This window comes from Sorghum bicolor, chromosome 3 (genome assembly GCF_000003195.3).
Source record: "Sorghum bicolor cultivar BTx623 chromosome 3, Sorghum_bicolor_NCBIv3, whole genome shotgun sequence".
Classification (NCBI taxonomy): domain Eukaryota; kingdom Viridiplantae; phylum Streptophyta; class Magnoliopsida; order Poales; family Poaceae; genus Sorghum; species Sorghum bicolor.
The window spans coordinates 71,823,842-71,836,449 of NC_012872.2; the positions used below are offsets into that span (position 1 = coordinate 71,823,842).

Sequence of the window (12,608 nt, forward strand, 5' to 3'; positions counted from 1 at the left end):
GTTTAGTTTCCAAAAACTACCCAAAAATTTTCAAGATTTCCCGTCACATCATGCATGAAACATTAAATATAGATAAAAATTAAAACTAATTACACAGTTTGACTGTAAATCGCGAGATGAATCTTTTGAGATTAGTTACTCTATGATTGGACAATGTTTGTCAAATAAAAACGAAAGTGCTACAGGATCCAAAAACAAAAATTTTTGAGAACTAAACAAGGCCTAAGTTAACGCAAAAACCAAAAACTTTTTAAAATTTCTCATCATATTAAATCTTACAGCACATACATAAAACATTAAATATAAATAAAAATAAAAACTAATTGTATAGTTACTTATAAATCACGAGATAAATCTAGTAAATCTAATTAGTCTATATAATTAAATAATAATTACCAAATAAAAACAAAAGTGATACCCGTCCTCGGTCGCTCGCGCCGGCCAGTCCGATCCCGATCGATGGGCCCCACAGCTGACTGGTATCGGGTCGCCTCGCCGTCGGTCGCTGTAGCAGGCTGCTAGCCATTCCTCGTCGCAGCCACAGGCTGCTACTGCGACTGCCAGAGCCCCTTCCTCTTTACTGCTTCACTTGAGGCGCTTAGGCCTTGTTTAGTTCCAAAATATTTTGCAAAATTAATACTGTAGTTTTTTTTTGTATTTGACAAATATTGTCCAATCATAGACTAACTAGACTCAAAAGATTCGTCTTGTCAATTTCGACCAAACTGTGCAATTAATTTTTATTTTTATCTATATTTAATACTTTATGCATGTGTCTAAAGATTCGATGTGACGGAGAATCTGAAAAATTTTACAAAATTTTTTGGGAACTAAACAAGACCTTAGTTTTTTTCTCTTACATTTGACATACTCCGTATATTATTTAATTATAGACTTAATAGATTCAAAAATTCATCTCACAAAACACAGATAAACTATATAATTAATTATTATTTTTATTTTTTTATTTAATGTTTCATACGCAAGATTTGATGTGACGAGAAATCTGAATTTTTTTTAAATTTTTTTTAATACTAAACAGGCATGAGTTGAGGCTTTAATATCTCTCCCCGCTATACCCGCACCTTGAGGTTGAGGCTGAGGCTTGCCTTCTCCTTCTCCTCTCCTGTAGTACGTTCCTCTTCTGCTCCTGCTGCTATAGCTAGCTAGATCCACATCCATCCAGGAGCCAGGAGGGAGATCGATGGCGAACGCTGGCGGCGGGCCGGCTGGGGAAGGGGAGTGGCTCAAGGTCGCCCAGCTCAGAGCCCTCCTCGTCCAGGCGCAGGAGCAGGACCCCCGCGCCAAGGTCAGTCCACTCGCCCCCCGAGCTCATCTCATCTTCTTGTTCGTGCCCTTACGTTCGTCCTCTGCTTCTGTTCCCGCACTAGCTTAGCTAGTGCCATCAATCAATATATATTCAGCTTCTTCATCCAGCTTGATCGACATGAGTACACAGTGTTCAGAATACAAATTTTGAGATCGTGTGTTCGTTAATCTAGGACGAATTAATGGAAGATGCAATTCTACTTGAAATAAATATCGTCGCGGAATACGTCTTCATTACTGTACTTATTTGAAGGTCATAGTACATAGTGATACTACTTTCTCTACATACACTCACTGGCGACCCTAGCCTCTGGGCACCCGCACGGGCTCCTGCACCGGCGTAAGCTGATGAATGTGTCTCGCGTTTTATGGTAAGCTAAAAACAAATTACACGGTCTTATGAGCGGCTTTAATTCGCCTAGGCTCCAGTTTTACTTTTTTTTGTTAGATAATATTCTCTCTGTTCTAAACTATAAGTTATTTTGATTTTTTTCATCAAATTTGATATATATCTATAAAATATTATTATATCTAAATACATGGCGAAATTGATATATTAAAAAAACAAAGTGATTTATAGTTTAGAATCGAGGAAGTAACACGAAAGGTATTTTACGTTAACTGATCTAGGGTTGTATCTTTGCAAGCAAGATGAAAATAATACAGATATTTTTCGACCGACTAAATTCGTTTAGATGAATTTAGATCTGTCTGTATTTGAGTTCGGATATTCAACCTCTCTTACCGTGTCCATATCTAAATACTTAAATCATATATTTATGATGTCGACTTAATCAAATCTTATCTGACATAGTTGATATTATCCACATTTAACTCTAAATTTAATCAAAAATATAAAAATAAATATAATATTAATGATTTCCGTCCATATCGCACCTGTTTTTATCAAGGAGAGAAAGACCACGGAATCGTGTCCCGATCTTACCGTCACGTAGTACTCCTTCTAGATCTCACCGGCGGGTGGGTGTTGTCCTGTCGCTATTACAGCTATACCAGTCGTCAAATACCGGTAACTAAGCACATCTTCAACTGTACGAGCTGGATGTGGACGAGACATACCATCTTCGTCACAGTCTTTTCACTGTCTACGTGATATAACCGTTTTAATTAGCCCTCGTTTACTTTCAAAATTCTTTTACAAAATAGAAATAGTAACACTTTCGTTTGTATTTGACAAATATTGTTCAATTATGGACTAACTAGGCTCAAAAAATTCGTCTCGTCAATTCCGACCAAATTGGGCAATTAGTTTTTATTTTCATCTATATTTAGCATATGTCTAAAGATTCGATGTGACGGGGAATTTGAAAAATTTTACAAAATTTTTCGGGAACTAAACAAAGCCTTAGCTAGTACTATCACAAAACAAATCTTTTAAATCTAATTAGTTTATAATTAAACACTAATTATCAAATATAGACGAAAATACTATATTAGCAAAATCTAAAAAAATTTCAAATCTAAACAAAACCTATATACCAGTCGTCCATTCGTTCTGGTTGCTTCATGTATGTACACTTATACACAGTAGCTACCGAATCCTATCCTATCATATGCAATTCCTCGCACCGCCAGTAGGCTTTCCTCACTGTGTACCGTCTAAGGCCTTGTTTAGTTTACCCCAAAACCCAACAAAAAAAATCAAGATTTTTCGTCACATCGAATCTTGCGACACATGCATGGAGCATTAAATATAAACAAAAACAAAAACTAATTGCACAATTTATCTGTAAATCGGAAGATGAATCTTGAGTCTAATTAGTTCATGATTGAACAATATGTGTCAAATAAAAACGAAAATATTATAGTACCCAAAACAAAAAAAAAACAGAACTAAACAAGACACACACGTTCTGAAACAAGTAATTTACAGGCTTTCACTACCAGTAAGACCTTATTTAGCTCCCACCTAAAACATTATCACCTCATCCCAATTGAATGTTTAGACAGAGCATTAATATAGATTAAAAAATGATTAATTACACAATTTGTATATATTGTACGAAACAAGTTTTTTAAATCTAGTTAAATTATAATTAGACACTAATTACTATAGTTATATATGTGCTACCTAAAATTTTTTCAGCGTGGGAACTAAATAGACCCTAATAATGCATTCCGAAGCCAGTAACTGACCCGCCAATGCAAATTGAAGTGAAATTCATTATATAACAAGTTTTAAAAAAATCATCACCACATAACTATAAAAAGGAAACTGAATTTGAATTAACGCACGATGCGTGGATGGATGGCACTTGTGGCAGGAGGTGGACAACCTGACGCTGCGTCGGTTCCTGCGCGCGCGCGACCACAACGTGGACAAGGCCGGCGCCATGTTGCTCAAGTTCCTCAGGTGGCGGGCGGAGGCGGCGCCCGGCGGCTCCGTGCCGGAGGAAGCAGTGCGCGGGGAGCTGGAGCAGGACAAGGTGTACATGGGCGGCGTCGACAGGACCGGCCGCCCCATCATCGTCGGCTTCCTCGCCAAGCACTACTCCGCCAACCGCGACATGGCAGAGTTCAAGAGTACTATACTACGTCTCACCATGCATCTCCTCTGCAATCTGCACTGCACTACTGCACATACATTCAGTTCAAGAGTGCGCGTGTCCTTCTTGTTCTTGTGCAGGTTTTGTGGTCTACTTCTTCGACAAGATCTGTGCGAGGTAAAATTAAACGCAGGGGTGTGTATCTCTCTGTGTCCAGCAATGGGGATTTACATATTGCTCATCAGCGTAGATAAAAAAGCGAGAGAAAAACCGATTTTTATTTAACTGAATGGAATTAATGCTGTCATGCAGGATCCCCAGAGGCCAGGAGAAGTTCCTGGCCATCATGGATCTCAAGGGCTGGGGCTACGCAAACTGCGACGTCCGGGCCTACATCGCCGCCATTGAGATCATGCAGGTCTGTACCGTACGTTAATTGCTTGCTTGCTTGCACACCATCAGACAACGACGACGACGATCGCTCAACTTAACTGTCCCTGATTGCCGAATATATCGATGACACCCTTCGTTCTCGCGCAGAACTACTACCCGGAGCGGCTGGGCAAGGCGCTGATGATCAATGTGCCCTTCATCTTCCTCAAGGTGTGGAAGACCATGATCTACCCCTTCATCGACGCCAACACCAGGGACAAGGTGATGATGAGCTGCCATTGCATGCCGCGCGCCATCGATCCATCCATCGATGTCGCTATCTAGAGCTAGTCGCTGCTTCAATTCTCTGAAAGAAGAAGAGGAAGAAGTTGTATCTGTATGTTGTAGCTCATCATTTGCCTGCCCCGTTGTATGCGTTTGCAGTTCGTGTTCGTGGAAGATAAGAGCCTGCGGGAGACACTGAGGCGGGAGATCGACGAGACCCAGCTCCCGGAGTTCCTCGGCGGGAAGATGCCTATCATCCCCCTCAAGGACTACGCCCAGCAGCAGCCTCAGCCCGTTTGCGAGTGATGAGTCTGTCTGTTAACGACGATGGCTGGCCGGCCGGCGTGACATGATGATTGATGAGCGAGCCAAAGCCCAAAGCTGATTCGATCTTGACTACTACTGTACTACAGCCTACAAGAGGGAAGAGGATATAGGCCCTCTAGTACTAGTCCTGCAAGTCTGCAAAGCATCCTCCGCTTGGCAGGGTCAGTGGTGATCATCTGCAGCTGATCGAACAAGCTAGCGTAGTACCCTGACGCTGGGCTTGGAAATGACAATTAATATGAATGTGGGATGGATGGAACATCATGTCTATACGAGGCATAGTAAAGGATTAACGCCATTATTAAATCTTCGTTCTCCGAATTTTCAGTAATGCCTTGTTTAGTTCACCCTGAAAATCAAAAACTTTTCAAGATTCTCCGTCACATTGAATCTTATGGCACATGCATGGAGCATTAAATATAAACGAAAACAAAAATTAATTATACAGTTTATCTGTAAATCACGAGATGAATTTTTTGAGCCTAGTTAGTCCATGATTGAATAATATTTACCACAAACAAACGAAAATGATACAGTAACGAAATCCAAATTTTTTCAGAACTAAACAAGGCCTAAACATGCAGCCAGAGTCACTCAACGCCGATCGCGCGTTTTTTTTTTGAGCAACAGATCGCGCGTTATAATGGACTTGTTTTCAGGGTCCAAATAAAACTCTCTCCGAGACGATCAGACCCGTAACCAGCACTTGCGTCACACCGTTTGTTATGTAAATCCCAATGGTAAGCGAGCGATCCACCGTGCAGAGTTATTGTACTGTAACTCGACGGCCTTGCTGTTGTCATGTCCCTTTTGAATGAAAGTTGATCAACTCGGATCGACGGATCCTCTATCCATGACTGAATGGCTGACACACGGGACTAATCGACACTGTATAACTTTGTTATTATATATATGACCTATCACGATGGCCTAATAGGCCTATCCGATAGCACTATTGTTCCTGCTACTGGATATTGTGTTGTTACTTTTGACGCTTCATTAGTTTTTCTTTCTCTGTTCACAAACAAAAAAAAGTTTTTCTTTCTCTGTTCACAAACAAAAACAGTTTTTCTTTTGAACCTAGTTAGTCCATGGTTGGACAATAATTATAAAAAACAAACGAAAGTGCTACGTTAATACTTTGCAAAATTTTCCACCAACAAAGGCCTTATTTAGTTCCCAAAGTTTTTCAAAATTCTTCGTCACATAAAATCTTTTGGACGTATGAATGAAGCATTAAATATAAAAAACAAATAACTAATTATATAGTTTGTTGTAATTTGCAAGATGAATTTTTTGAGCTAAGTAACCAATAAACACCGTACCATCTTCTTACAAGAGTGGCCATTTTTGAAATATGAAATATGTACACCGCGGATGTGTTTATTGTAGTACTCCCTCCGTCCCAAAAAAGTGTCGTTTTAGAATTTCAGACATTTTATTTGATCATTCGTCTTATTCAAAATTTTTACATAAATATTATATATTTTGTTAAGATCTATTTTATCATTAGAGATACTTTACTAATAATTTATTTATTTTATAATTTACATAAAATTTTTAAATAAGATAAACGGTCAAACACGATTTCTAAAATAAAAAACGTCGCTCTTTTTTTTTTGACAGAGGGAGCAGGTGTGTAGGAGGATTTCTTTCCTGTTGATAGTCATTGTCTAGTCAAAGGCTGCGTTGCGCAGCCGTAGGTCAAACTACACTAGCAGCCGTGGAACCCAGCCGCCGTGTCACGTCATTACTAATCTCCTCCCTCTAGAAAAGAACACAAATTCTAATAATATATATATAATACTGAAAACAATTTTATAAAAATATTAATATTCATGATGCCAAAATGCTTTATTATAATAAAGTATAGTTTATAATCTATTTATTTTATATCATAACTATGAATATTTTTAGAAAAATAATTAAACTTTCGTAGTTTTAACAGAGCTCAGTTGCATCTCTCATATTTACTCTATAATTAGATAATATTTATTAAATAAAAATGAAAATGCTACAGTATCGTTTTAAAAAAAAATTGAACAAGGCAGCCAAATGTTGTTGGCACGTGGCAGTATTCACTGGATAAAAAAAAGTTTAGGTGAAAGGAGGGAGCAGCTTTCTCGCTCCGGCACCGGCATCGCTGTTAACAACTCGCATGCCCACTCTCGGCACCGCTTCGTCGCTCCTGCTCACCCACCGCCACCGCCTCCTCGCCGCCCGGACCCACTCCGCCTCCATCAAGGTAAGCTGGCCTGGGAGCCTTGATTTGATTGCTTTCTCGTTTCTCCTAGCTAGCTTAGCTGCTGGCGTTGTGGACTCTTGCTTGACGCTTGGATCTTTGCTCTGTTTTCCTCACGCGCGCGTGTCAGATGGCGCGGTCGGCGCTGGACGAGGTCACCGATACCGGCGCCTTCGACCGGTCGCCGTCCACCTTCCGGAGCTCCGTTTCCAGGGACGGCCGGTTCCCCGTCGTGGCGGGGCGGTACCACCTCTACGTCTCCTACGCGTGCCCCTGGGCGTCCCGGTGCCTCGCCTTCCTCAAGCTCAAGGGCCTCGACCACGCCATCGGCGTCACGGTAAGTCGCTAACCCTAGCCTCGCCCTCAGCTCGCTCGCCGGCGAGCCGGATCTCAGGCTTCGGAGTTCGCTCGGCCGTCGATTGATTCCAGTTCCTCGTGCCGCCTGGAATCGCAGGCCGTGAAGCCCATCTTCGAGCGGACCAAGGAGACCGACGACCATCTGGGCTGGGTGTTCCCCGCCGCCGCCGATGAGGAGCCCGGCGCCGAGCCCGACACTCTCAACGGCGCCAGGAGCGTCAGGGAGCTCTACGAGATCGCCAGCTCCAACTACGCCGGGAAGCCAACCGTCCCCGTGCGTGAGCCTCCGACTCCAAATCCAAATCCAAATCCAAATCCACCAAGGAAGCAGAGGATCAGAACAGAGAACAACAGAACAGCCGAGCTGATTTCACTATTCCATTGCATGCATTGCAGGTCCTGTGGGACAAGCAGCTCAAGACGGTGGTGAACAACGAGAGCTCCGAGATCATCCGGATGCTCAACACCGAGTTCAACGACATCGCCGGGAACCCCGGGCTGGACCTCTACCCGCCTCACCTCCGGGCCTCCATCGACGAGGCCAATGAGCTGGTCTACGACGCCATCAACAACGGCGTCTACAAGTGCGGATTCGCCAAGAAGCAGGGGCCATACGACGAGGTGCTGCAGCTGCATGCTCCTATTACCGTCTCTGAGACAGGGATTGGTTAATTGGTTTGGTGAGATGATTAGACAGCATCTATCATGTGCTAACCGGGACCCTGTCTTGTTGTTCAATGTGTCTAGGCCGTGGCGAGATTATATGAGGCTCTGGACAAATGTGAGGAGATTCTTGGCAAGCAACGCTATATTTGTGGCAACCAGCTGACTGAGGCTGATATTCGCCTGTTTGTGACTCTCATTCGATTCGATGAGGTAAACTTCTGAGATCTTGCAGATCAGTCATCAGAACACAGATCGTTTGATTGTCGTTTTCTTTCTGCAAGAATTTGTTCCTTTTCAGGCTGTCACTTGTCCTGTTTGTTCCATACAAATTAACAGTGTGTTTGTTTACTAGCTGATCGAGTATCATCAGCAATTCAGCACACTGTTTGGGGGGAATGGACTACAGTACAGTCTTTTCAAGTTCATATGTGAAGATTTCATTTTGATCCTCAATTAGTGCAGATCTGATATACACTCTGAGCATAAAAGTTTCTTTTAGACCAATATTCAGAAAATAAATAAAACTAAATAAACAGTGAACTACTACTTGTTCTACGCGCATGAGCTATGAGGACCTAGCAAGAGATGATTTATGCAACCTCTATATATTAGTCATTTCCATCAAACTCCCATTATACTCATACGGAGGTCCTTTTTTTTCATTCCTGATGATAAAACTAATATGCAGCTGAATTTGAAATGCATTTCTTGTAGCTTAATGTTCCTTGTACATAGATTTTGACCTATAACATGTTAATCACAGGTCTATGCCGTTCACTTCAAATGCAACAAGAAGCTGCTGAGGGAATACCCAAACCTATTCAACTACACCAAGGACATCTACCAGATCCCTGGCATTAGCAGCACTGTCAACATGGAGCACATCAGGAAGCACTACTACGGAAGCCATCCGTCCATAAACCCCTATGGGATTATCCCCGCTGGACCTAACATCGACTACAATGCCCCACATGACAGGGAGAGGTTTGGCGCCTGACTGCGTGAGGGACCTTTTGTACCGATCGTGCTTGTTTCTGCAGGAGGCCGGAGCCGTACTATGCAGTGTTGTGTTGTGGTTGAGGCCCTTGAGGGTCTTGTGCTTGGCACTTGGCACCGGCAGTGTCAAGAGGCTGCAAGTATCCCTTATATACTGCTATAAATACTTTTGTATTGTGTGTGTGTGTGTTTGTGTCTTGTTTGAGGCCCTGTTTAGCTCCCAAAATTTTCCAAGAATCCTCATCTCATTGATTTTTTGAAAAAAAAACTAATTGTACATTTTGTCTATAATTTTGTGAGACGAATCTTTTGAGTCTAGTTAATTCATGATTAAATAATAATTGTTAAATACAAATAAAAATGTTAGAGCAAGGTCAATAATAGAGCCAGGTGTTTGGCTATAAACCAAGTGATTAGAGCCAAGTTATACAATAAGTTGTCTCGTACTTGTTTTTAAAACGCATTCTCTTTCCTATTACTTCTTACAACACTTATTACTTGGGTCCACTACTATCTTTGTATCAGCGTCCAACTTGGCTCTTACATAAGAGCAAGTATTATAGCAGGTTGTAAGCCAGTTAAATGTTGAGGTGGAAGAGAGAGTAAAAGCGGGTTGTAAGCTTACAGCCGCCTTAGACACAAAAACCAAGAAAATCTGTGAGACAGATAAGTGAGCCATGTATTAATAGTGATGAGTTAACCATTATATGAGTGGGCTACAAGAAGGCTGTAAAGAAATCTTATAGCCAGCTGTTGGCTGTATTATAATACTTGCTCTAAGAGCCAAGCTATCATCTCTCTCCTCTTTTCTCTCATCTACATTAGTATTAGCTTGGCTATAAAGTCATTATTATACCTGCTCTTACGTGTCCATTGGAACGAGGCCTTCGCCTGCACTACCGAACCGTGATCCCGTACGCGGTACGCCTACCTCCTCCTTTCCTCTTCGGCGTCGGGGCTCTGGTTTGGGTCCATGTGGACGGCGCCGTCGGAGGAGGTGCGACACGAGGCCTCGTTGGCCACGGCGTTGATGGTGTTCCTGGTGCCCTGGCCTCCACGGTCACCGGCATGAGCTCCCTGCGGCCTGCGGGTGCGGGCAGGAGCAGGACGCGCGCAAGTGGCAGCATACACATGGGTTCTCTGCGGTGAAGGCGTACGCACAGCTGCAGTTCCCCTACAACGCGGAGGCTACCCAGTCCGTGATGCATGAGCGAATGGACAAAAGATCCGGTGCATGATTGTCCAAAGTTTTTATCACGAGTTCAGAACCCGGTAGAAAAAGTTAGGCCTTGTTTGTAGCATTTTCGTTTTTATTTGACAAATATTGTCTAATTATGGACTAACTAGACTCAAAAAATTCATCTCGCGGTTTAGAGGTAAACTGTGTAATTAGTTTTTATTTTCGTCTATATTTAATGCTCCATGTATGTACCGCAAGATTCGATGTGACGGGGAATCTTGAATTTTTTTTTTGTTTTTAGGGTGAACTAAAAAAGGCCTTAGTTGAAAAATAATTTCTTGACATGGTGTTCTAGATTATAGAAACCACTCATAGTTTTAGCATTGGGATTCTCAGGGATCACCCCTGGTCTTCAAACAACAATGGCTAGCATCCCAATGGTAGATGGAAAAACTGGTGGCAAGCGCAAACAGGTACTTTTGGAAACAAAGATCTTTTGGAAATCCGGTACAAGAATGTAATATTTGTGATTCTAGTTGAAACCAAATATTGCACTTACATGGCAATATTGCACATTTGAGTGGGGTGACTTGGTGAGTGGGTCAATAAATTTGGTGACGCCTTTATGAAGAAATGACGGTAACGGTCAGCAGCAGTCATGCTATTATCATCCACCGTTTTAAGAAAGGAACAGATGACGAGAGCAATCAAACCTTGCAGCTAACTGTTTGACATCGCTAGTATATATATGAAGACAATCTCCAATGTCATACGAAAGCACGTCTATATGGTAGTACTCACGAAACAGAGGAGCATGAAGGTGAGGAGATCGGACCCTGTACTAGTGCACGCCACTGGTGATGATGCGGCCACCCAAGAATACTACTTCCTCTCCAACCTGGATCAGAACGTCGCCGGGCTCATGAAGACAGTCCACGTCTTCAGCGTGCCACGTGAGACGCGCATCGTCGACGACGTGGCAGCGCTGCTCAGGGACTCCCTGAGCAGGGTGCTGTCTCACTACTACCCCTTGGAGGGCCGGCTAGCCGTACGCGAGGACGGGAGACTCGCCGTCCGTCGGAACGACGACCGCCGCCGCGGTGTCCCATTCGTTGAGGCGGTGTCCGATTACGAGCTCCACCAGGTGGTCGGCGATCTCGCGGCGGCGGCCCCGGGTGCTGAATTCCTTGGTGGTGACCTCGTCTACGTCGATAACGACATGCAGAACGAGAACGCCCTGGAGGCGCCATTGCTGACCGTGCAGGTGACCACGTTCAAGTGCGGCGGTGGCTTCGTCCTCGGCCTCGCCATGAACCACTGCTTGGCAGACGGCCAGTCCGCCGCCGAGTTCATCTGCTCCTGGGCGGAGACCGCGCGTGGTGTCGCCCTGTCAACGCCGCCGTACCTCGACCGCACGGTGCAGCGCGCCCGGCCGATCCCGACGATCGACTTCCGGCATGACGAGTTCACAGAGATCGAGGACGTCTCTGGCCTCGCCGGAATATTCGACGACGAGCCGTTCGTGTACCGCTCCTTCACCTTCGACGCCGCCAAGCTCGGCAGGCTGAAGCAAGCCGCGAGCGACGAAACCAAGAGCTCCATCTTCGTCGCGCTCACGGCGTTCGTCTGGGTAACAAGGACGCGAGCCCTGCGGATGCTCCCGGAGCAGAAGAGCAAGCTGCTGTTCGCCGTGGACGGCCGCCTGCGCGTCGATCCGCCATTGCCGCCGGGGTTCTGGGGCAACGCCATCACCTTTGCCTGCTGCATCTCCACGGCCAGTGATCTCCTCAGCAAACCACTGTCCGTGGCTGCCCGTTCCATCAGAGATGCCATCGTGCGCACCGACGATGCGTTCATCCGTTCCGCCGTTGACTACATCGAGTTGAACAGCGGTGCTCGCCCGTCGCTAACAGCGACGACACTGGTCACTGCTTGGAATCGCCTCGGGTTTCGCGCGGCCAACTTTGGATGGGGTGAAGCAATCTACTCTGGGCCGGCGGAGCTGCCGCAGAAGGAGGTGGCAATGTTTCTGCGCGGCATGCGTGACAGCCAGAGCATAGTGCTGGTTATTGGGATGCCTGTGTCATGTATGCAGGCATTCCAAGAAACGGTAGATCTGGTGTGAAATGTGTCTTCATAAATCGTAAGGGAAAATTGGTGATTCTTTGACGCATTGCACGCATTATTAGTGGGCTCACATTTTATAAAATAATATAATTTACCTTCACTCTTATCAGGATTATACCTCCAAGACCTTGGGTCGAAAATATATATTATTATATTATTACATTATATGGATGTATTTTTCCTACTTCAGGAGAGTAGTTACTTTCATCTTCACTAAACC

At 44.0% G+C, this 12,608-nt stretch overlaps 3 protein-coding genes across 3 annotated transcripts; all 3 read left to right on the plus strand.

The window, feature by feature from the left end:
* LOC8059389 (random slug protein 5) lies at positions 1,068–5,151 on the plus strand. The gene is made up of 6 exons (XM_002456837.2): positions 1,068–1,309; positions 3,615–3,873; positions 3,977–4,013; positions 4,149–4,254; positions 4,377–4,490; positions 4,653–5,151. Exons 1-6 carry the CDS (start codon positions 1,205–1,207, stop codon positions 4,797–4,799), a joined length of 768 nt encoding a protein of 255 aa, XP_002456882.1. The 5' UTR covers positions 1,068–1,204; the 3' UTR covers positions 4,800–5,151.
* LOC110433268 (glutathionyl-hydroquinone reductase YqjG-like) lies at positions 6,912–9,360 on the plus strand. Its single transcript, XM_021455025.1, has 6 exons — positions 6,912–7,065; positions 7,193–7,399; positions 7,517–7,693; positions 7,816–8,040; positions 8,167–8,295; positions 8,849–9,360. Exons 1-6 carry the CDS (start codon positions 6,979–6,981, stop codon positions 9,080–9,082), a joined length of 1,059 nt encoding a protein of 352 aa, XP_021310700.1. The 5' UTR covers positions 6,912–6,978; the 3' UTR covers positions 9,083–9,360.
* LOC110434134 (omega-hydroxypalmitate O-feruloyl transferase-like) lies at positions 11,041–12,608 on the plus strand. Its single transcript, XM_021457890.1, has one exon. The coding sequence runs from the start codon at positions 11,049–11,051 to the stop codon at positions 12,384–12,386; it is 1,338 nt and encodes a 445-aa protein (XP_021313565.1). The 5' UTR covers positions 11,041–11,048; the 3' UTR covers positions 12,387–12,608.

Coding starts and splice junctions, on each gene's coding strand:
- LOC8059389 (XM_002456837.2), top strand. CDS start 1,205: ATGGCGAACGCTGGCGGCGGGCCGGCTGGGGAAGGGGAGTGGCTCAAG. Junction 4,014..4,148: donor TTCGACAAGATCTGTGCGAG/GTAAAATTAAAC, acceptor GCTGTCATGCAG/GATCCCCAGAGGCCAGGAGA. Junction 4,491..4,652: donor ACGCCAACACCAGGGACAAG/GTGATGATGAGC, acceptor ATGCGTTTGCAG/TTCGTGTTCGTGGAAGATAA.
- LOC110433268 (XM_021455025.1), top strand. CDS start 6,979: ATGCCCACTCTCGGCACCGCTTCGTCGCTCCTGCTCACCCACCGCCAC. Junction 7,066..7,192: donor CCCACTCCGCCTCCATCAAG/GTAAGCTGGCCT, acceptor CGCGCGTGTCAG/ATGGCGCGGTCGGCGCTGGA. Junction 7,694..7,815: donor CCGGGAAGCCAACCGTCCCC/GTGCGTGAGCCT, acceptor CATGCATTGCAG/GTCCTGTGGGACAAGCAGCT.
- LOC110434134 (XM_021457890.1), top strand. CDS start 11,049: ATGGTAGTACTCACGAAACAGAGGAGCATGAAGGTGAGGAGATCGGAC.